Source organism: Portunus trituberculatus, chromosome 41 (assembly GCF_017591435.1).
Source record: "Portunus trituberculatus isolate SZX2019 chromosome 41, ASM1759143v1, whole genome shotgun sequence".
Taxonomy (NCBI): domain Eukaryota; kingdom Metazoa; phylum Arthropoda; class Malacostraca; order Decapoda; family Portunidae; genus Portunus; species Portunus trituberculatus.
In genome coordinates this window covers 35,010,539-35,035,538 of record NC_059295.1, presented here as the reverse complement: position 1 = coordinate 35,035,538, position 25,000 = coordinate 35,010,539, and the positions used below count along the sequence as shown (strand labels likewise).

Sequence of the window (25,000 nt, the reverse complement as noted above, 5' to 3'; positions counted from 1 at the left end):
CGAAAAGCTTTATTTTAAATAGACGTAACAGTGAACACAAAGAGAACAGGGAAAGAGGGACAGGATATGAAAGAGAGAGAGAGAGAGAGAGAGAGAGAGAGAGAGAGAGAGAGAGAGAGAGAGAGAGAGAGAGAGAGAGAGAGAGACTGGAAAGAATATGAAAATTAATTCAAGAAGACGAAATAAGATCTGAAGTAAAATGCAATTAGAGGAATACAAGTGGCGGATGAAGGAAACGAAAGGAAGGAAAGAAAGCTTTTTAGAAATAGACACAGCGGAATATGAAAAGACATTAAGAGAAAAAAAAATGAGTACAGGATTGCGAGGAGAAAGAAGAGGAGGAGGAGAAGGAGGAGGAGAAGGAGGAAGAGGAAGAAATGGAGGAGTAAGAAGGATGGGAACGATACTAAAGCGGGTTTGAAGTCAAGAGTCAGAGTCAGAGTCAGAGTCAATCGACCGGGTATAGTAGGAGGGGACCAGAAGACACGTGTCACACCGACTATAATGACCCGGACGACTGAGCACCGCCGCGGGCAACACACACAATGCTGACTTGTGGAGAGACGCAAAGACGAAACGAGGACGAAGCAAACAAAGACGAAACGAAAACGAAGCAAATCAAAGACGAAACGAGGACGAAGCAAATCAAAAGACGAGACGAAGAAGGTGCAAATATCCCTGAGACTTCACGGACGGCCGAGCTCTACGGAGAACTGTAGTTGATATGCCGAAGAAGGAGCAGTAGCAGCAGGAATCTTTGGGTAATGGTGTTGAAGCCTCTTGCTCCCTCCCGCTGACGTCCGTGCCAGCCGTCCGGGGCAGATGGACAAGGCACAAGTGAGGCCGTTAGTAAGAATCCAATTTTCCCCTCCCTGCATTACCTCGTTTAGGTGAACGCACGAAAGAGCGACGCCCTTAGTTTTCTAATTATATAAACAGCTGCTGCCACTCTCGCAAGCAATTTCCGTCACTACCAACACTTTCTTTAAAATTAAACTTCAAAACTCTAAAAGAAAATCATCGTCTTCCCAACCGAAATAAATGGCGTGAGAGTTAAGTAGCCTGAGAGAGAGAGAGAGAGAGAGAGAGAGATGGAGATGATTGAGGCTGTTTGGCAGAATCGTCTCTCCGAGAAAAAAAAGTTTCGAGTTACTACTGTCCTAAGAGAGTTTACATGTGATAGTAGTGGTAGTAGTAGCAGTAATAGTTGTACTAGTAGTAGTAGTAGTAGTAGTAGTAGTAGTAGTAGTAGCAGTAGTAGTAGTAAGATTAGGAGTAGCCGAACGAGAGCAGCAGTAGTAGTAGTAAACGCAGAATTATTAACCAAGTCATTAAAGAAATTAAGTTTGAGAGAGACGAGAACTATAATCACTGTGACATAATTGGGCTAGCGTCTCACAGCCCATCACCAGACCCAGATACTACAGATGCCAAATTGATCAGATGTTGCTGCAGTTACCCATCTCACAGTAAAAGAGAGCGAGAACAGATTGCCTGCACGTTTTCTTTTACCGAGAAGCTAGCAGTTACTTTTGGGGACGTGGAATAGAAACACTGAAAAGAGTAGTTATGAATAAAGTATTACGCCAAATTATTTAGATTTATATAAAGTAAATAACGAATACGACAAGACTCTGTATATTCGGCTGTTTCTAAGATACATACATCGATAAGTCAAATTCCAACAAAGTGTGATACTCTTAGAAATGAGCACGGATAGAAAAAGAGACAAGAACTGATTCTGCCGCCAAGGGATCACCATCTATCGTCACACCTGAGAAAAATGACCACCACCACATACCTGCAGTGAAGTAAGGGCCTCTTTAGCCACGGCGGCCACCTGGGACCCCGAACCCACGCTAGTGTTGACCGTCGTGAGCTCCTTCTGCAGACTCCGGTGATTCACGAGAGATGCTAAGAACTCCTTGTCGCGGCTCAGTCCACCGAGCAGCCTCTGAAATAGCAACACGTCAATAAGTGAAGCGATCCCACCGCTGGTATGTTACACTCTGGATCGTATTCTGGAACACCACTGCGCCATATCTCCACTACATTCAAAAGCCTCTAGTTCAGTGGTTCCCAACCTTTTCGGTCCCGTTCCCCCTTTTCCAGTCACTTTTTCACTTGTGGACCCCCTACAACGAAATAGATCAAGCCTGTCATCTCGCGGGCTACTCATGACCATCCTAAGGGCCAAATTTTTCACGTGGGCCGTGAATTTGACACCCTGACCCCGTTAGCTAATATAGAGCAATTCTAGCATTTAAGCATTCAGTTTTAAGGATTGTGTACAGTAGTATGAATTTTATTCTGAGCTGCATGTCTCCTAATTCCAGTATAATAAATCAAAAGATAAGTAGAATCTCTATGGACCCCTTGAAATTCTTCCATGGACCCCTTGGGGTGCATGGACCCCTGGTTGGGAACCACTGCTCTAGTTGAAGTGACACGGGGTTTTTAAGTTTTTTTTTTTCCTTATAGTGATACAATAACAAGATTCCACACTATTAATGAAAGAATTACCTGAAAATCTGGCTAATCGTCTTTGTGGTGAGACAATGAAGCGTTTCTGAATACGACTCTAAGCTCGAAACTCCAGATTAATGAACTGGTACACGTGGCGAAGTAAGCGGCTTTACGTGACTTCATTTGTAGCGGTGTTTCGCCCTCACCTTGGAGGCTGTTTTGGATGTCTTGGGGCCGTGGGGCGTGGAGGCGGCCGTCACACTGGTGGCCTGGGACTGTCCTGATCCCGTGGTGCCGTCTGTCAGAGTCGTCGCCGTCTGTACTTCCTCCGGTTCGGGAAACTTATCACCTGTGGGGAAAGATCAGTAAAAGGCGCGGTTGCCGAGGAGGAGGAGGGGAGGCGAAGTGGCCGTCTGGATGGGAAAGGAAAGGAGTGTGAGGGAAGCAAGGTACAGGTGGCCAGGCGGGATCAGCGTCACGGTGCATTTACATTTTATTTCCACTTAAGTAATTTTGTTGATGGAGTAATCTTTCTTTTCAATGTTCTATTGATATTTCAGTTTTCATCCTGTCATTTTAATCAGGTATGTCTGATAGTAACTTGATTTTGATATCATATTTATTATTGTGAATAAAACTCGAATATTATTCTTGTAATCACATGATTGATATATAACACCAACAAACGCACTCATTCACGTGCCAATTAGTATTTAGTAAAAAACAATCGATACTAATATTGAAATTTTTCTTCATTTCATGAAATGATAGCAGTTACATATTTGTTGTTATTCAGTGGATCGAATCGCTTTTGTGTGATTGGTTTTTATTGTTTGTTGTGGGTGAGTGTCTGTATGAGTTAGTAGGAAAATGAAAGAGTGATGATATGGAGTTGCTATATACAGAAAACTCTCTGAACGATGAGGTGTGTTGTGTGGTGGAACACTGGTGATACTCATCAGACTGTTGCAATGACATCTAGTGAGTTTTGAACAATGCATCCAGTTCATTAAATTATTATGAATGTTTTTTTTTTTTTTTTTTTTTTTTTTTGCATATGGTTTGCGGCGCGCTATGTGAGCATCTGGTCTGAGAGGAGGGGAACACTGTTCGGGCGTGCTGGCCGCCGCGCCCCCGAGGCGTGTGTGCCTTAAGATAAGATCAATTAATGCAGATACTGACAAACCAAACTAGAAATACTTCAAGAACATGTGTGCATGATGCCATCTCATAACCTACGAACATTGTCATTATGAACATTATGAGGAATTCACAAACTTGTTACGTGCAGGAATAGTTCACGTGTATGCGTCTGATATGCAATGAAGATGCAAGCACACATGATACTCGTTTGCCAAAAAGATCCACATGTGACACTTGTGCAAAACAGTCATAATGTTCACATGTGCACAAAAAATACAAGTCATCAGAAGAGACCAAATTCTACGGCGAGAAATAGTAATAGCTACGTGAAAATACAATGAGCTAAGAAGCCCAACTCTGGCACTGAGCGTGGCTACAGGAAAGATCAGAGGGTTTGAAGGCAGACTGGGTCCGCCCTCCAACGAGCTACAGGGAAAATTTGCAACAAGTTACAATTCTTAACAATACAGAAATACTGCAACTCTACACCAAAACGAAGTAGAGCAAAGTCGCGAGTCCTCTGGCGCTCTCCAGGGCAACTCTGAGGTCCTCAGGAGCTGCCCTCACTACTGCAGCCTTGACCCCAACACCTCGAGCTGCCCCGCCACTCTCCAAGCCCGGCGGACACAGCTTGGAAAAGATTTACTTTGTATACCCTTTAGTTAAGCTTATATATGTATTTCAGATGTAAATTTCTAAATGGACTGTCAGTAAGCATGGCCCAGGAGGGGTGGTGGGTGGCAGCGGCGGGTCGGTGGTGTTGAGGCCTCATACAGGCTTTGACAACAACAGCGAAACACTTGTGAGTTGAGGTCAACCTTTATTGTCACCTCCGTCGCGAGGCCCGCCAATAGCTGCAAGAAACGGCAGGCGAGGGTTGGCTTAGTTATAGTTATACTTGTATATACAAAAAGACTGTTTTTGATGTGGCAAGATGATTTTTTTTATTTTTTTTATTTATATACATTATGTTCAAATGGTTAATGGAGACAGACGTTTGGACACTGGATCTGCAAAGTAAGCTGGCATTCTGAGAACGTTTTACTCAATTATGTTTATCACTTTGAATAATTAGCACGGAATTCTTAGATAAGCATTACTTGTTAAATTTTAATTATAATTGTTTACTAAGCGTTGTGTTTATAGCACTATTCAATCTACAGGAAGTAAACCTTTGCTGTTGTTATTGTAGTTGTTTATCAAGAGATCTTGTCTTCAGAAAAGAATGTTTTAAGATTATGAAAACGTGGTCACCCACCTCCAATAGCATTCACCACGGCTTCCCTTGCCTTGTGGATGCCGCGCGTGAAGGCTGTCAGGTCGGGCCGCTTGCGTGCCCCGCGGTGAAACAGCACCAGGGAGCGCTCGAACTCCCCCATGCCATACAGAGCCTCCGCTTGAACCAGCACGGCTGTCACGGGATGAACATTATTACGATCATAACGGTAACACGACCCAGCCTTAAGCAGCTAACCTTTTAATTCATACACGCCATAATCATCCTGTTACACTTGCAGAATTCGGTGGTCGAGTGGGAAAGTTGCCAATTAACATAAGCAAGACATAATAACTTAATGTTAGTGAAACGGCTCCAATTTCTCCATCTAAACTTGAATGAATAGGAATAAGAAATAGATAATGTTAGCCACAAGAGAGTTACTGGTTCGTACTTAGCATCCTTCCCTCACACTTTGGTTACATCTTTACCCACGCTTTCTCACTGCCACCAAGTGTTTGCTGCTGTGTTAAGACCGTGTATCTTATAAAAATACTACAGCTCTCCACAACATCTCTTTTCATTTTTTCATAATCTGCTTATACTTATACTCCTACTTAAAGTTATCTCTACTTTAGTGGCACTTAGAATCGCCCCAATCATCACCAGCCATCATCATCACACCAGCTCAAACTGAACGTCCAGCAAACATTTCATTGATGCTCCTTGAATAACTCGGAGTTTCTTAAAATGTGTCATTATCAACGCGTTACCTCTCTGCATGCTGCTGTGAGAATCCTGTAATGAATTTGTAGTGAAAAAAAGGTGCACATCACGAAAAATTGATGTCGAGGCATGGAAAGGAAAATGTACCCACCCTTTACCAGTGAAGGATCCTGCGTGAGTGCTGCCCGAGCGTCCTCCAGGGCGTCTTTCAGGTGCCCTAGCAGCAGATGGCAGCGGCCCCGCACCACCAGAGAAGCCGGGTCACCGCCGCTATCCACCGCCTTATAAGAAATTTTGAATAGTAGTAACCAATAACCAGTGGAGTAGACAGACGCAAATTGTGTTTTTTGTCATAACAGTATTCCAACAAGTCTTTTCAGTCAAGAACAGTCATTACACTCCCATGACACACCTTCTGGGCGCAGGAAAGAGCGGTCTCCACCTTGCCCAGCGTGATGGCTCGCTGTGCCTCCGTCAGATGCGCTGAGAAGTTAGTTTCTTCAGGCTGTACTAAGCGTCTTTCTTTTTTTCTTTTAACCTGAAGGTGGAAGCAAGTCAGTGCTTCGGGTTGTGGGGCGTCCGCAGGATGGAGGAGAGGAGAGGGTCTGGGAATGCAGTGCCAGGCTCCTGGTGGATACCGTGGCACTGGCTGCCCACTGGGAACCTGGTGTCTGCACTCCCCGCTCTTCCTCCCCATCCCTGACGGAGCGATAGCTGGAGTAGGGGTCGAGTTGTTTACAGTTGTTTGTTTTTAGTCCGTACTTTTATAGTCCAAGTATTCTCGTCATTACTGTGCTATTATAGTCACTGCTGTTTACTTGCATTTATACAACTTTGGATATTTATATATTTTTTAGTTTTAGTTCTACTTATTATCAAGCTTATTGAAGCATTTATATGAAATTATTATTAGTTAAACGTTTTAATAATCTTTCAAAAGGGAGAAAGGGACAGAGTTGAAGAAGTATAAGGCTGGTGAACATTCAGACCGTGCTGTTGAATGTTTACGTCACCTCTGCCAGCGAGGGGAGGGCAGCACGCGCCACACATGAGCCGTCTGAATGTTCAGCAACAAGTCACTAACTTAACCATTCGCATTCAATAAAAAAAATAACATCCCAAGAAACATATGGGTGCCTGGACGGACACATACAACACACAGCAGACCATGCGAACAGGCACGCAGCACGCACGCACGCACACTCACGTACACAAACACACACGCACGTCCATGCCAACGCACTGGACAGAACAAACAGGTGAGCAGCACACAGGTAAACACCCACTGACATCTAATGTATCTTGCAAAATACTGGGCCTTGTCAGCTACCGATTTAGATATACACAATGCATTTGCTTTATTGTATTTACATGAGACGTATTGCTCCGTACGATGATCCATGCAACACTACGTATGGCTAGGATGTGGCGGTCAGGATGTCTATAAGTCCTCTCAGTCTCTGTGGTAATGAAAGAATACCATTGTCCTTCTCTCCCCTTGTCCTCCCCATCCTATCACCCACCTCCCTTTCCTCCCCCGTCTCTTCCCCGCTCAGCCCCAACCCCGTCCCACAAAATGAAATGACGAGCAGCGGTGTGACGTGAGTAGATTTTGTAAACACTTGCCTTGGGTGGAGTGTGCGTATGTTTTTCCAGGTGTTGCTGTTATTGTTGCTGTGGTGGTGGTGGTGGTGGTGGTGGTGGTAGTGGTGGTTGAGTCCCCAGGCGTAAGATGAAGGCTCTTAAATCTTAAAGCACATATGCAGTAGATCAGTCTGATGATTTGTCCTATTCCCTTTTTTTTTTTTTTTTTTTTTTTTCTCTCTCTCTCCTTCATCATCGCAACTGTAGTTTTCATATTTCTAGATTTCCTATAGAAGTGTTTCTGTAGTATCTTATATGGTGTAAATTTGTATGTGGAAGCTGCAGTGTATTCAGACGATAAAGGAATCTATTTAGCTACACATCTAACTACAGTAAGCTTCCAGAGTTCCCAAGGCTAACACAGCATACAGCGCCGCCTTCTCCATTCAGTTTCTGGTGTTAAGCTGATTACCTCAAGATCTTCATATTGAAGTCATTCGCGTAAACTTAAGTGTCTGTTTCACCTCATCATCTCGTTCGTGACGGACTTTTAAGAATGCATGTTAATCCATATTTCCCTGAACGCTCATGGTGTTGCTAACAAAACAAACCAAAGGTGAATGTCCATTTTAAAACCAGTGGTCGTAATATGAAACGCAGCAAACATTCAATATAAACTAATGAAATTGCAAGAAATTTAGACAGCACACATATCTGTTCGGATCCACAACAAAAATTATTCTTCTATTCCTTGGTTTAAACCCAACTTTCTAAAAAATCTCATCGGAACATGTTATATTTCAAAACACCTGACACATGCAAACAAACATGATAAGACACGATCCAAACATTATGAGCTGAAGCGCTTTCTGGTGACTTGAATGCATTCTGGCTTCCTTGAAGTGGGAGGTAGATGTTGTGAATGTGGAGGATGTGATAGTAGTGGTAGAAGATATGATGGTGATAGTGATAGCAGAGAAGATGGGGAAGGCGATAGTGATAGACGGGGCGAGGAGGACTTAGATATAGCTCCTACACTGACTTTTGGAAACACTCATTTAACTTATTTATTCTCGAAATCACTAAGAAAAATTGTCTCCTTCAAACTCTTCATTATATTCAGAATGGAGAGCTATTAGATATATTTTTACTGAATGATACGCGGTGTTCTCAGTAACAGTTTGCTTAAGCTTTTAGTTCATCTGCCATGTAAGTGCTGCTTTCCTAATTTTACTAAGGTGATACTACATAGTAAGATTGAAACATACATAAAACCATTAACATATTTACGAATTAACGAGAGAGAGAGAGAGAGAGAGAGAGAGAGAGAGAGAGAGAGAGAGAGAGAGAGAGAGAGAGAGAGAGAGAGAGAGAGAGAGAGAGAGAGAGAGAGAGAGAGAGAGAGAGAGAGAGACCCAAGATTCTACAGCTTTACCTCTCAAAAAATATGTATGTCTACAAAAAAATGAAGACCCGGAAATGCAGGTGTCTTTGGAACCCTAATTACTGACTGACCACCGAAGGGAAAGAAAAAGAAAGAAAACTGACGGAAAAAAAATGAAAGAGGCTCTGCACAAGACACGCGACAGGAGTAGACACGCGAGCCGCAGCACACACACACACACACACACACACACACACACACACACACACACACACACACACACACACACACACTGCGGGATCAGGTGGTTGCGTGTGCCTCCCAAGATGACCTCACGGACTGGCTTACTTTTTTTTTTTCCATCATGGGAAGTCGTTACGTGAGAGAACTTCCATCGTATCTCAAGAGTATTACGTTCACCACCACTTCCACCACCACCACCACCACCACCTGCACTAACCCTGCTCCTCCTTTTCCTCACGTGCCCTTTACTGAAATAATTCCCCTGTACCAGCGCAGAGGAGATGTGTACGTAAGAGTATAGTGGTGTAGTTATTTCCCGGTGTCTTTCAATGTGGTGTCTCTTACATAATGATTCGGGAGAGAGGTCTTCGTTATGTTGATTCTGTTCCGTGAGTTGTCTGGTCCGTCTCCTGTTACCTGACGAGGGTGTGTGTGTGTGTGTGTGTGTGAGTACGGAGCTCTGGAAGTGGATTGGTATTTGCTTATGGGCTCTTGAAACTCTTCCGCTTGATTTCTTTATTTTTTACTGTTTTTTTCTCTCTCTTTTTTTTTCGGAAGGTTGACGGTGGGAGGTGTTGGGTGAATGGGGAACAGTAGTGGTTCTGTGGTGTATATTCAAGTTTTTTTTTTCTTCGTCTTCGTTGTCTTCTTGCTCTTCTTCGGCGTCGTGTTATCATTCTTATTTTCGTTTGTTTTTTCTTGTTTTTTTTTTTCTTTTTTTATTTACCCCCCTCCTCCTCCTTCTCCTCCTCCTCCTTACATTTTTTTTAAGACCTGACGAATTACATACGCAATTTTTACGCAGAGATGGTTTTGCGGAGTATTTTCAAAGTTTGCTGCTCCTCCTTATTTTCTCCTTTTTCTCCTATTTTCGTTTAATTCTCCTATTTGTCCTCCTCCGACTTCTCTTCTTTTTCTCCTCCTTCTCGAGTTCTTGGTCTCATAAACACACGTAAGAACAAAGAGCTGAGGGCCTTCTTGTGGCGTATCTATGTTTGTGATCTCTTTGTTGTGTTTTGTTGTGTTGCGTGGGCGGGACGTGTTGGGCAGCGGACGTTCACCTGAGTTACCGTGTCAGTCACGTATTATCTTGCTCTTTGTTGTCATGTAAATCTCACGTTTTGGTTAAACTTTTATCTCTCCTAATAATCTTGTTGTTGTGTGTGTTTGTGTTTGTGTGTCTGTTTTTGGCATAATTATTCCCCAGCGGATTATAAATGTATCTGCATCTCATGTGTGGTCGTCTGGTGGACAAATTGACTTCTGTGAATATTCCAGAGCCTGGCCTTCCGTTCTTCATTATCATTTATCTCGCCTCTCCACCATCACTCAGCAGCTTATGGGTGTAACTTTCATCATTCTGGTTGTGTCGCGATTTCATGTTACTGTGTTTCAGACTATCCATCACTTCCTGCCATTTCGTCGTTTTAGCCTCACGCTCAATTCTCGGAAATGGGAATATAAAATGAAATAAAAAGAAAGAAGTATAAGAATGAAAAAAAGTCTCAAAGAAATCATGGGCGCTAAAGATGGCGGTCACGTGATGGTGGACAGCAGGAGCATGACGCCGCAGGAGTATTAATCATGACAGGTGACATTACGTGGTTTCTATTGCATCAATCAGCCACACTATATGTTTATTGCAAGGCAGCGCTCGCCACTGCCTGCAGCCTCTTGCGTGACGGAGCGGAGCCTCGCGTGCCCAGCGCCAACACTCCCTCAGGCACAGGGGGTGCTTGCTGCCCTCGCCGGATATTGTTATAGCTTCCTGTGCACTGCCCTCATCACCACACGCATGATCATTTTCTTCTTCTATCCCTGTGTCAATACTTTGATTGAAATGTTACTACTGTGCTTGATCAGCGTCACCGTAGCACCACATGGCTTACTATGCCCTCACGCATAGCTTGTTGAACTGAAGTAACTGATCTGCTTCAGCTTCTTAAAAATATATACAGAGGAAGAGCAAGGTTAATAATGGTAAACTAAGTGACGGTCGAATAGCTGCACGTCATGAGTTCCTTAACATTGATTTATACTAAACCTTTATATTTAATGGGCAGCACCTTTGTCATTCGAAGCAGTCACTGTCCTACTCATCCCGCACGTCAGTGCTCAAATCCTCAGCCAGACTAAAGAAAGGACTGATCCATTGACCTACTCTGCGTACTGATGGATGGACGAGGGACACTTGGCGACACTCGGAGAAAATAAACTGTAATAACCACTGTGCCAAAGTTAATCCTTTAGTAATGATTCTATAACACCAGTTTCATACGCCAAGGAGACGAAGACTAGCGCGGTGGCAAGGAGTAATGCAGGCAAGTGAGAAAGATATCTCCACCTTAGAATTTTTCCTATATTTTCTGGACACCTTTCATTTAGTGGCCCTTTTCTCCATTTCTGATACATCTCTTAACTGACTCATGCTTTCATCTTGACCTTGGCGACGTGCGAAGGTCGTGCTGGAGGTCAGACACGAGCTCATGTTGGCTGGAGGAGAGTTTGAAAAAGCGGATCGCGAGGCTTATTGATCCCGGCGGCACGAACGTCTTCCTGACCCGAGGTAATTGTGTTTGCATGACCGACGGTGTTTCCTTCGTCCTGACGTGTCCACAGCTTCTCTGTACAAACTGCAGAGTATGAGGAGACACGCGCCGCGCCAGGTGTTTCACGAGTAAATCGCTGTGGTATGCAGGGTAAAGAGCGACGTGATTTAAATGCATGACTTTTTAAATGGTAATTCCCTCATTTTACAATTTTACTTGCATAGCGTAATTATGGTCTAAATTTGGCTGGATATCTATAGCGGTGGGGTCATGGTGGTGTTGGTAAAAGTAGTAGTAATAATAGTAGTAGCAGTAGTAGTAGTAGTAGTAGTAGTAGTAGTAGTAGTAGTAGTAGCACCAGTAGCTGTTAATAATATGAAAAGAAATTCAGAGCATACAGATTTTATAAGTCGACAGTTTAGATGTAGTATATTCGCTAATTGGTGTATCAATTGACTGACACGACTGACTCGCTATATACATTTAGCTACAACGGCGATACTGATTAATTAAGGACTAGGAGAATATTCTTCACTGCGGAAACAAAGAAAGAATACCTTATAGAAATGTGAATCCCTGAAGTGCCTCTCTTATTCAGATGGAAAACATGAAAATAGTCAGAGAATATCGTATTACTCGTAAGTCTCCAGATAACGAAACATGTCAGAATTACCATCGAGCGCTACAAACCAGTAATGTAATAGAAAAAAATATTAGTTGAATTTATGAACAGATTCCTGATGAATGAATGTAGTGGAATTAAATCTAGGTAAACTATTTGTATCCCTTAAATGACAATAAACCATTAATTGTTTCTCTTTTCATTATTTTTTTCTTTTTCCCCCTTTCAGCGGAGTTTCCTTGCACTATGATAAATTCAGTCTGTTTTGGGACCGAGAGAATAACGGTAAGGTCAAAATCTGAACGAGAACTAAATGTTTCTCACGGAATAACTTTTGATTGTTGAAAATTATGAAATAGCGCTTTTCTTTTTTTTACGTTTTTTAATGGAAGTTCTCTAGCATTCCACGTTGAATAGTGATGGTTGTCTAAGGAAGCAAAACTTTGTACCTCAGTGCTGTGGAAATTATGAGTCAGTTAAACATGACATGACGCTCTTTTATGTACGAGATGATGATGAGAAGAAGAAAAGGAGGAGGAGGAGGAGGAGGAGGAGGAGGAGGAGGAGGAGGAGGAGGAGAAGGAGGAGGAGGAGGAGGAGGAGGAGGAGGAGGAGGAGGAGGAGGAGGAGGAAGAGAAGGAGGAGAAGGAAGAAGAAGAAGATGAAGAAGAAGAAGAAACACCAACATCACCACCACCACCAACAACAACAACAACAACAACGAAAAAGAACAAGAAAAAATGGAAGGTCGATGAGGAGGTGAATGAAGTGTAGGAAATGAAAGAAGAAAAAGAAAAGAAAAGAAAAGGAGAAGAGAAGAGAGAAAAGGAAAGAAGAAGCTACAAATCCTGGGGCTATCAGCGGTCAGCCCACCCCGCCTACCTGTTCATCCTCTTCTTTCGCGCGTTAATCGATAAGTAAGGAATACCTGGCCAGCGTGGAGTGGGGCAGGAGGAGAGCTTCAGTGATTCAAATCTATTCGAGGCTGTGTTCATTTGCAAAGTTCAGCCCCGTGTTTGTATGTATGCTCTTAATAAAAACACCCTAAATAAAAACATAGGAAAACTTTACGAAGATATTAGGCCTACATCGGGTAGTCTGTACCTAATATGCCTATCTACCTACTTCAACATATTTTTTCCATTCATAAATTTGTCTTGTCTTTTTTTTTTTTTAAGTCTCCCTAATGACTCAGTACTGACAGTCTGACTAATGAGTCTATTCTATTCATCTGCTATTCTATTTGAGAGTCGATTTCTACTTGTTTCTTTTTTAAATCTTAATTTTATCTTCCCCATCATCCATTGTCTTGAAATACTCGTTGGCTTTCAGGATTAAGGTCAACAAAATGCAAAGTGAGAGGGACCATTAAAGTCTTTAAGGAAACATACCCAGGAAGAGAAGACAATTGTGAAGGCACCAAATGTAATCTTTTTTAGATATTTGGCAATTTCTTTAAAAGTTACAATTTTTCAAATAAGGTAAACTGTAACTATTTTTTTTTTTTTTCATGCTTTTCATTACAATCTTGTCCTTTTAACATCTGATTCTCTGATTTATACCAAACAAATCTGTGGTCACACATTTTTTTTATTTAGGTCTTATATATATATATTGGCAATTTTTTTTAAATTGTTACAATTTTCATGTCAGGAGTACTTTCACACCCGACACACATGATAAATCTAGTTCTCAAATCTTTTATCCCGTGAATAATGTAAAGATCTTTTTAATTTGTCACTAGAGTCATAAAAACGCCCTTAGAAACCCACATTACATCAACTAGAGGTTCTAGAATGTAGTGGAGGTGCGGCGCAGAAAAGTTTCAGACTATGGACCATAATGGTAGTACTTGTCCATCTTAAAGTGCTTGGAATTCCCGCAGATCACAGGACAAGGCGCTAAGAGGTGAGCAAGAGTGGGTGGGAGCGAGGACAGAAATGGTGAACTGGCTACACAGAACAAAATGCTTTTCTTTGTTGTAAGAGGGAGAGGATAATGACGACGACGATGATCATGATGATGATGGTGATGAAAATAATAATAATAATAATAATAATGATAATAATAATAATAATAGTGATAGTAACAATAATAATAGCAATAATATTAAAAAATATATAATAATAATGACAATAATAACAATGAAAAGAAGAAAAAGGACCGCCGATGGAATCTCTCTCTCTCTCTCTCTCTCTCTCTCTCTCTCTCTCTCTCTCTCTCTCTCTCTCTCTCTCTCTCTCTCTCTCTCTCTCTCTCTCTCTCTCTCTCTCTCTGTCGCTTCCTGCCCGCGTATTTCTTCCTTGCTGTATAAATAAAGAGAGTATTTTCGTTATGCACTGCCCTCCCTGGCTCTCCTATTCTCCAGTGATATCGAACGGTCATCCCGGCGGGGCTGCGTGACCTCTCTGCCGGGCCCGCGTAATTACGGCCCAGGAATATTACAATCCGGGCTCGAGGGAGACTTTTCTTTCTTTTCCCTCAAATAACAACACGTCCTGACCAGCGCCTCCGGAAGGGGAACCTGATTTACCTACTACATTGGTGGGAGAAACTTTTTTGGTGTGTGTGTGTGTGTGTGTGTGTGTGTCTGTCTTTTCCTTTTTCTATTTTTTTTTCATTTGTTGTTTTTTTACAGTGGGAGACAAAGTTGGTTTGGTAGACTGACGGGTAGATAATGACATGGATGTGTGGATCAACAAATAAATGTTTTTTCTCTTTTTATTTATTATTTTTCTCCGAGGGTTGGGAAAGGTAGGACAGGATGAGTAGTGTCAGTAATTGGATCGGCAGATAGATAGGTAAATAAATGAATGGGAACGTTTTTTTCTTTTCTTTTTTTCTTAGTTTTCTTTCAGAGTTAGGATGGGAGACGTGGAAGGTAGGAAGTAATAGATAGATAGATAGATAGATAGTAGAGAACTGAATGCATAGATGTAAGAGATACTCCGGAACTCCCTGCCTGCTTCTTCTTTTTTTTCTTAGTTTTCTTTCAGAGCTATGGATGGGAGACGCGGAAGATTAGAAGTATAGTGGGTAGATAGACAGATAGATAGTAGAAAACTGGATGCATAGATATAACAAATACTCCGGAACTCCCTGCCTGCTTCTGTATTTCCATCTTTCCACGACTTGAGGGAGGTTTCAAGACATTTGTCCCTTAATTTTGGCTAACTCTATTATTATTATTATTATTATTATTATTATTATTATTATTATTATTATTATTATTATTATTAAGTGGGTCTTTTTTTATATTCTTGTTGCCCTTGGCTGGTTTCCCCTTTTACATATAAAAAGATGAACCGACAAATAGATTAATACATATATAAATAGATAGATAGATAGATAAATAAATAGACAGATGGTTAAACAGATGCACATATAGATGGAAATAATGTATAATGATTTACGTGCAATTCACCACAGCAAAAGACCAGCCAAGTTGTTCAAGTAATCATGATTTTTTTGGGCAATATCTTAGCCCTCTCTTCTCATATTAACCGGCAGAAGGTGGTGGAGGAGAAGGAGGGCTTTTTATGCCTAGCTCCATAAGCCAGCGAGGGCAAGGCCGGGACTGGTCTTAATGCTCCTTATAATTAGTATCCACGGTAATTGCAGTTTCTCTCGAGCCCTGGTTCTTCCTGACACTAACCCGCCACAACGCAGGTCCCCCATTAACATTCTCGTTCCCTTCGCATCATCCAAGTCTGACTGCAAATATCTCCAGCTTATTTACCTCACTTTACATCCTCAGGTGTGACGTGCGCTCAAAGTCTTAATTACTAGAGCCCGCTTCCTGCCTGACCCCGCCACCTTAATTCACCTCTCGCAGCGTATCTCTATAATCCTCACTCCCCTTGTAATTATGGCTTGAAGCAGGGTCAAGGCGACGACCCAGAGGTCTGAATGGGCGCGTGATTTCCTCCTTGAATGTTCCTCGTGGTGATGACCGTAAAAAAGTGTCCATGCGCTCGGATTAAGTGTGATTAAAGTGGTATTTCACGATGCCTCACCCCCTATCGTTCGTTGCGGCGTGGCCAGGGAGGGACTGAAGGAGGTGCAAGTGAATTGATGGTTCCTGATGAGATGAAATAATGACATGGAAACTAAGTGAAGGAACGATCAGAGTTATAGATGGATGTAAGTAGGCAGCCATTGACAGAAAAGATTGCAGGTTCGAATTTCACGGACTGATAACTAAAGAATATAGAAGAGAGGTTGAAAACTGATACAACTGATGTAGAAGTAAATGTAAGATATATGTGGACGAGTGGATAGTAGGAATGATTGAGAAAACTAATGATAATTTTACAAAACGAAAAAAAAATGCTAGTCTCTTGATGTTTCATGTGTAGTCGATGAAAAAATCAACACCTCACTGCCAAAAGAATGGACAAAGAACGAAGAATCTGAGAGAAAAGTGTGTACAAATTCCACGTATTTCCTACATTTGATTTATCATCCTTTGTTCATGATCTTTGTATACGTAGTGTCATTCTTCATATAATAAAAAGATACCTGATACGTTTGTAAGTTGCCTGTACATCAATCATACAACAGAGGGCATTTCCCCACCCTGATTCTCAACCCTCACCAACACTTCACAAAGAGAACCTGTCACTAAACACCCAAACGAATCCCAAAGACGCCCACCAGTATCGTAATTATACCATTTACTTCTTAGGTATGGCTCATGTGTCAGTCGTATGCAAAGTGAGATAAAAAAAAATACATAAAAGCATGAATCGTAATGATCTACACATATACACAGTTCTGCAATACACACAAGCTAAAATAAAGTTCAGTAACTAATTAAACAGAAAATAAATGCGGCTATACATAAAGAGTTCTGTAAATGATACGTAAAAGAGAAGCAACAGCTAGACAACACGCTTACAATACATGGGAGTGAGACAAAGGACACACGCATTTGCACACCTCACACTCACATCACATCAGACAAGTAAGATGCAGACACGCGCGCGCGCACACACACACACACACACACACACACACACACACACACACACACACACACACACACACACACACACACACACACAAACACAGGCACAGGCACAGACAAACAGGGGTGGTATACACAAAAGCAAGGCAACCAAAACCAAATTGATATGCAGTCAAAGCACATTCAAGAAACAAAAGATGTATGTATGTACAAAGGCCACAGTTTGACCTGCCAGGCTCGTTATGCATTCATGTTTGCCTGAAAATTAACACCAGGTGGAGATCTCAGTATTATTAGATCCCGGTCACGCAGACACGTGCAGGAAGAAAGAAAATATATGAAAAAGAGAATGTTACAATTCCTAATGCGAGGCTGAACGGACAAGAGCAGCAGCGATGATGAAGAAAACGTTTTGGAGGCGAAAAACAAGACATCGAGGGTAAAAATATGTATCTAAATGCGTATAGCTTTCCTAGCAGCAGATGTCGAGGTTCATTTCTTATATACAACGTGGGTAACCTTAGCCATTTCATGCACACGAGCAGTTCCTCCCTCCCCGTAACTATGTACAAAACTGCTGGTCATTCAGAATGTTTTGTCTTTCATTCTTAATCTCGTTAGCATTGTCTCGTATTGCACTTTTCGAGAGTGGTCATTAAGAGTCAGGATGCGATCACCTTACTTTACAATAGCGTCTTCACTGTAGTAGAGTTGAAAGCAATCTTGATATGCAAATGTAATATTATTCAAGCGTCAGGTGGTGGTTGGTGGTGGTGGTGGTGATGGTGGTGGTGGTGGTGGTGGTGACGGTGATTGTAGTGGCAGTCATGGTGGTGGTGTTGGTAGTTTTGTTCGTGATAGTGGAAGTGAAGGAAAATTGTTAGAAAGTTAAGTAACAAAGAAGAATGAGAAAGACAATTTGAGGTGCACAATCAAGAATGCTGTGAACTGTGAGGAGAGGCAACGACGTGTGTGTGTGGGGAAGTGTGAGAGGGGAAGACTAGAGAAATTGTAAACTCAGTGAATTATTTTGAGGAAAACAAAAAGCAGTGAACATGAGTGGATATCTCGGTCAATAAATACATGTGTAAATTTCATGTATGAAGATTAGAGTTTTGACGTGTGACGCTAACTAGTAGTGATGTGCTTGTGTGGCGTGAGGTGATTTGAAGTGCTTCTGTTGTGTGGGTGTGGAAGGTGCAAAGGGGTTGAGGAGAAGGTGCAGACAGGTGGCGATGACTGACAATGGTTATCGCAATAATATTGGATGCAGGTGAGAGGGCAACAGTGAGTCGATTATCGGAAGCGTGGTAGTGGCAGTAGTGGTGGTGGTGGTGGTGGTGAGAATGATGTAGTATTGACACATCCAATCCGTCCTGTAGGGCAAGTGCGGTCATAGTGAACCCGTTTTAGCAAATGTTGGTATATACAGCAGGTGTGTCTTTGTGTGTGTGTGTGTGTGTGTGTGTGTGTGTGTGTGTGTGTGTGTGTGTGTGTGTGTGTGTGTGTGTAATTCACCTCGGTCGTCTGTTGGTCACCCAGCCAGTCTTCCCCATTACGTTGCGAGCTCAGAGCTCATAGACCGATCTTCGGGTAGGACTGAGACCACAACACACCACACACCGGGAAAGCGAGGCCACAACCTCTCGAGTTACATCCCGTACCTATTTACTGCTAGGTGAACAGGGGTCACACATTAAGAGGCTTGCCCATTTGCCTCGCCGCACCGGGACTCGAACCCGGCCCTCTCGATTGTGAGTCGAGCGTGCTAACCACTACACTACGCGGTGTGTGTGTGTGTGTGTGTGTGTGTGTGTGTGTGTGTGTGTGTGTGTGTGTGTGTGTGTGTGTGTGTGTGTGTGTGTGTGTGTGTGTGTGTGTAGCGGCGGGACAGAGGCAGCACAGAGGTAATGAAAAATAAGGACCGTGGTCAGCACCGTTCCTGCGGGGTGGCAGAGAAGCCAGATAGAAACTAGTAAAAAGTTTGTTTTCTCTTCTTTTTAGTTATTCAGGTCTTTTGCTGAATTAAGGAGGAGTCAATTTTGTAAGGTATGATTAGTTAGCAGATGATTAGTTAGACACCGAGAAGGTATTATTTAGTGTTGAATTTTAGTGAGATGTGACTAACAAGATGCAAAACTGTTCACAAGTTTGCTGATCATGTCAGTGACACCGATGCCAAAAGTACTTCCTTGTGTCAGTTCATCTACCGTCTAATATGTTACTGTCTGTGTTAGCAACCCGGTGGCCAGTGTGTCGTATGGTACGCCTTGGCAGGTCAGGTCTGTGTTGGGTTTGACAGGTTCACGCGCCACAGCTCCAACCTTACAGACCAACCACCAGAAGTCATGAGGGCAGCAGCTAAACCAGCGATTCTCAGCCACATTTCACCCAAGGCACCACAAATTTCACTATCATATTTTGCGAAGTTCAGTTATTGTCTGTCATAAATTTATAAAATAGATTTATGGAAGACAGAAAAGTTCGAAAGAAAATTTCTTAATGATGTTGAAATTTTTGGCAGTCTACAGTAAACTTCGCTGAGATGATTTAATGGATTATGTGATAACTGCATGGTTTAGTTTGTGCTTGTGTGTGCCAGTCTGTGGTTATGGGCCTAGCAGCGTAGGCAGTGACGACATTCTCGGTGAGAAACACTGGTTTAGCACATCGCCACTTAAGTCATTCGTGATACGTACTGGACAGACTAATGTACTGTACATTTGACTGTTGGAGTTGCTAGCGTGGTCAGTTTTCTTTTCAGTATTGTTGATTATTATCTATAAATGCACACACACAATGGATTCCGATTTCACACTTGAACAGTGATCGGACAGAACGTACAATACATAAGAGGACAAAGGTCTTCTGGAAAGCCGTTCATCGTCACAAATATATGTAAATTACAACGCCCAAAATGAAGTGTGTTCTTTTGGACTTTGTACTGAAAAATGTGGGCGCTATGAAGACCAAGCTGAAGAGAACCATCGTCTACAAAAGCACAATACAAATCGCTAAATTGCTCCGTCTTCAACAGAGGTTGTCAGTAAAGGTATAGTCGGCACACAGTACGAAGGCCACACAGCCTGTCACCTCTAGGAGGAGACGGGCACCTTACCGGACATTATTGTGCCTCACAGAGTAGTGAGTGCTGAAATATAAAGTGATACACAGACATTACGTGTTGATGAGCCTGGCGTGACGTGCACCTCATTCATTAACACACATGAAAGACACCAACATTCTTTTGTATAAACAATGCCATTAATAAGGAATTCCACGACCGTAATTATGATGAATTAATGAAAAATTTTAAATTGTGTAAGTAATTAGTCATAGTTAAGTAACGTTTGGTCACATGTGAGTGTGAGACGCAGGGAGTCGCACTTTACCTTGAGGGAAGTCTTGATGTCCTGGTCCCCCATGGCCACCGCTGCGGCTCGGTCCTTGTCGCAGTAGATCTCTTCCCGACCCGGTGTTCCCAGGTGACCCATCAGCTTCCTCTTCTGCCGCAGCTCCGTCACTACAAACCTGTTGACCATCTTGCCCTTCAGGGTGCGTGCCGAGTCTTCTCCTCCTCCCTCGTCGTTGTTGCTTGTTGAGTCAAGGGCGAGCAGAGCACCGGTGGTGCGAATGAATGGTAGGTGGAAAACATGAGAAAATATCAGATGAATATCAAGGAAAATGAGATCTCTTTCCAACTATTCTCTCTCTCTCTCTCTCTCTCTCTCTCTCTCTCTCTCTCTCTCTCTCTCTCTCTCTCTCTCTCTCTCTCTCTCTCTCTCTCTCTCTCTCTCTCTCTCTCTCTCTCTATCTATCTATCTATCTATCTATCTATCACACACACACACACACACACACACACACACACACACACACACACACACACACACACACACACACACACACACAGAGAGAGAGAGAGAGAGAGAGAGAGACAGATAGACAGACAGACAGACAGACAGACAGACAAACGAAATAACTCACCTCGGGCGGCCACCACTCGACTTGCTTCGTCCTCTTCCTCTTCCTCTGCCTTTCCCTGGCCCCTTCCCCAAGGTCCCGAGCCCTGCCACACCACCCTGAGGGAGCCGGGCCTCAGACTGGGCCCTGCGACGGTGGTGGCGTGGTGGTGGTGGTGGTGATGGTGATGGTGGTGGTGATGATAGTGATGGTGGTGGTGGTGATGATGGTGGTGATGCGATTTTGTGAATGATAATGCGCGTATAATGATAATGATGTATAGTGGTGTGTGTGTGTGTGTGTGTGTGTGTGTGTGTGTGTGTGTGTGTGTGTGTGTTGGGAGGAAATGGGTGCCACGACTATGTTCAAAGGCCACAGAAATTATATTACCCAGTTTCCCATGAGTGGTTTTTTTATAATATAGAAAGCTTGTGTATCTGTCACTAGTACCGTGTAGCTTCAACTAGAGCCTTGTGAATTTACAGTAGTGGGGTATGGCAAAGAAGTGTCTCGGAGTACTGTCCTCTTCGTGTTGGAGAAAGTATCAATGCAGAAGAGAGGGTGACATGATAGAAGGAGAGGGTGGCATGATAGAGTAGTTGAGTGGCATGATAGAACGGAGAGAGTGGTGTGATGGAGGGTGAAGTGTAGTTAGATATAATGAGTGGAGGAAAGATCTGAGTATGATGGAAAGGGGAGCGGTGAATGTGGCATGATAAGAGGAAAGACATGAGATGATTGAAGGGTGGAGGGAGGTGAGGTATGAAGGAGTGGAGTGATGAAATGAAGGAACAGCAGTGCAAATGGCTGAGGGTAGTAGCGCCAGCACTGCACACAGCATGCCACAGACCGAGCAGCGGCGTGAGCGAAGTGTGCCAGGATCTGCAACTCACAGTAACGGTGCCACAGTACCTGATTCACGTGCCAAGACATTCCATTTAGTCACGGTGCCAACAACGATACATGGCTAACTGCTGGATACTGTGCCACACAAAGGAGATTTATCAGTGCAACAATTATATGTTTATTCCATGAAGGTGCCTAATGACGTCTTGTTAAGAGTTCAGTATGATGTTACTTATTGCGTGCTACATATACGTTTACCAGTACCGTGCTGAGTACAAGTTAAACAAAGACAGACGTCGCCACCAGTTGAATTGTTTAGAATGACTTGGTCTGAACGATTCAACTGGCCCGCTCATTGGTGCATGTGGCGGCAACAGTAATGATTGTTTCCCGAGAAGATAGAGGTGACTGTTTCCTGGTGTGCAGCAGCGTGGGCCAGCCCTCCACAGGCGGCACTCTTGGAAGGCAGCTCGTACAATATATATATATATATATATATATATATATATATATATATATATATATATATATATATATATATATATATATATATATATATATATATATATATATATATATATATATATATATATATATATATATATATATATATATATATATATATATATATATATATATATATATATATATATATATATATATATATATATGAATAGCTTCAAAAATATATGTGAGTATTCAGTGTCTTTCAGAGTACAAGTATATGTAACATTTTTTATGCAGTTGGTGTTGTTTTTTGTGTCCGTTTCAGAATTGCAAATGTTTGTGCTTAATGATGTTTGTGCTTAGTGCAAATTAAGATCAGTAGCTTTTGTCTTTTATTTCATTATTTATGCTTCCCTGCTTCCTTACTTTACATACTGACGTTAGTCGCTGAAACAAATCAAATGTTTTCGCAATTTTCCCAATGAAAATAACGATTTTTTCATTATAACATGCTGCTGATCGCCAAGAGAGAGAGAGAGAGAGAGAGAGAGAGAGAGAGAGAGAGAGAGAGAGAGAGAGAGAGAGAAAATTAATGCGCGTAATAAATGTCTTCTGCTGAATCATCACTTGATTCTTTCCCCTCGATGGACACACACACACACACACACACACACACACACACACACACACACACACACACACACACACACATCCTTCCAATAGGATGAAACCTTCGAAAAATTAAGGAGTTCAACTCACACGAAAGAAAGTTGACCACAAACCACCTTACAGCCGCCTGGACTATGTTGCAAGCTTTTTATGTTGGTTTTGCATCCTTTCCTCTATTTTTTTCTTCTTTCATCCTCACACGAACACAACTAGATTATCCTGTTAACACGCGAGACATTTTTTGTAACGAGGTCAGTGACAAATGAATTAATATATGCACGTATTCTGAGGTCATTGTGCCGCTGCTCAGTACGAGGTGGAGCGGAGGAGGAATATAGGGTGGTGATCAAGGGACGCGTTTGATGGAGGACGGAAGGAGAGGAAAAGAAAAGACAACTAATTCACGAACTCCATACAGACCAACGCGTGATGTGAGGAAGAATAAGTGGTTCCTTCATGTGACCTTATCTTATGATGAGAAGGATTCTTTTTAAAGTTTGGATGCAATTTGTGTGAGCGAACAGTCCTGCTTCTGATATCAGGGAAGTCTAATCTCGCTCGTTCAGACTCAAATAGAAGGGGATCTCTCTCTCTCTCTCTCTCTCTCTCTCTCTCTCTCTCTCTCTCTCTCTCTCTCTCTCTCTCTCTCTCTCTGCTTCACATTTCTACCACAAAGCTCCGTCCCCAGTCTTGTAGTCTCATAGTACAGCTTAACGCGGCTGTAAATCTCGTATTGAGTATCATGTCACAAGTGAATCTTACAGCCATTAGCTCGGCAGGATTTATGAGTTGAGAGCATCGAGTGGGAAAATCTAGACGTAGGCGAAGTTTGTATCTGACAGCCAAGTAGCATGAGCAGCCGTGGTACTGAGTGGCTTGTCTTGCCTTGTATCCTTGCCAGCTGTCTGTATCACGAGCGGCATTTGAATTCCGTCATTAACTTGGGCAATCTAAATACTGAAGGAATTCCTGTTATTAGCTCTGCGTACGACGGCTGTCAGAATTAATCGAAGCTCTGATGGCAGAATACTAAGTTGTTCGGATGATCTGAGTGTGGCTCATTACAGCAAAGACCCAACTTGTGGAGCCGCGGCAGTAATCATATGGCAGTTAGTCAGGAAACGTCTGCCGTCACACCCTGACTCCTTGAAGCGGAACTTCCCATCCGTTGATAATTAACCAACCCTACTCTCTGAGTTATGAATATACCAGATAATGAGCATTCGCCTCGCACGGGGAGACGCTGGTCGAGTGGTTATTGCGGGAGGGGAGGGGCCCGGGAAACCTCCTTTCCAGGTAACGCCAATACCTGACAATTTTTGGTACATTGCGTGGTAGTTCATATCTGCATCCGTATACTGATTCCTCCACCTGTCCCCACTAACATTGATTCCACACTTTGTCATTAATATTCTAACGGAGCAAGGGGGATGATAACAAAGAAACGTCACCGCTGGGCCAGAACTGTCTTTCTTCCCCGCGAAACACAACTGTGTTGGGTAATGACAATTTCACCACACATAAAGGGATAAAGGGCTAGGAGGCGGTAGGGCTAGGGTCATAGGATGAACCCTCACTTCACCTCATTCTGACCCTCGTCCCCGCGGCCCTTCATCCTTCCCCGCACGCGCCGCGCCGTGCATGAAGGGAATGCATTTCATGATAAACACTAATTGAAAGGTTCGCGCCACCGCTGAAACAAGATTAGCTGTATAATTCATGCTCACGTTAACTGATATATACGTAGATGTAACCCCTTCTCGAGAAAAAACAAAAAGTGTACGTCTAATGAAATTCATGACAGAGACAGGTTAGATCAGAGACGAAAAACGACAAGCTAGAGATACACAGTTATGATTACATGTCTAGTGTCACGCAACGCTCATCTCTGGTGTGTATAACGATTTTTTCTTTTTCAATCCTAAGGCCTCTGATTTGCTAATATCGTAAGATGGTTAGAATTTGCAAAGTGGAAAAGATCTAAAAATGGTTCGCAAATAGAGTCGTGGATAAATGGAATAAATTTTGCAAGAAGGTGGAATGTGCACGGATATTAGAGAGCTTCAAGAGGAGTATAGATAAATTCATGGCTGATAACAACAGATAGTACGTTTTAAGTAATCAAGAGCTGTCTTTGCCAATCTCTTTAATTCCTTACGTTCATAAAATGTTT

The 25,000-nt window shown here is 42.6% G+C and overlaps 1 protein-coding gene across 2 annotated transcripts in view; it reads right to left on the bottom strand.

Annotated features, from left to right (window-relative positions):
• The window catches only part of LOC123516810 (outer dynein arm-docking complex subunit 4-like), a 68,534-nt gene that overhangs the window by 33,901 nt on the left and 9,633 nt on the right, over positions 1-25,000 (bottom strand). The window contains exons 5-10 of one of the 2 annotated variants that reach the window (XM_045276493.1): positions 5,964-6,089; positions 5,703-5,832; positions 4,868-5,020; positions 4,428-4,463; positions 2,673-2,815; positions 1,802-1,954 (exon numbers count right to left, since the gene is read on the bottom strand). In XM_045276493.1, the coding sequence (XP_045132428.1) occupies positions 1,802-1,954; positions 2,673-2,815; positions 4,428-4,463; positions 4,868-5,020; positions 5,703-5,832; positions 5,964-6,089 (741 nt within the window). The remainder of the gene's footprint in view (positions 1-1,801; positions 1,955-2,672; positions 2,816-4,427; positions 4,464-4,867; positions 5,021-5,702; positions 5,833-5,963; positions 6,090-25,000) is intronic. The other variant, XM_045276494.1, reaches the window with a different exon arrangement.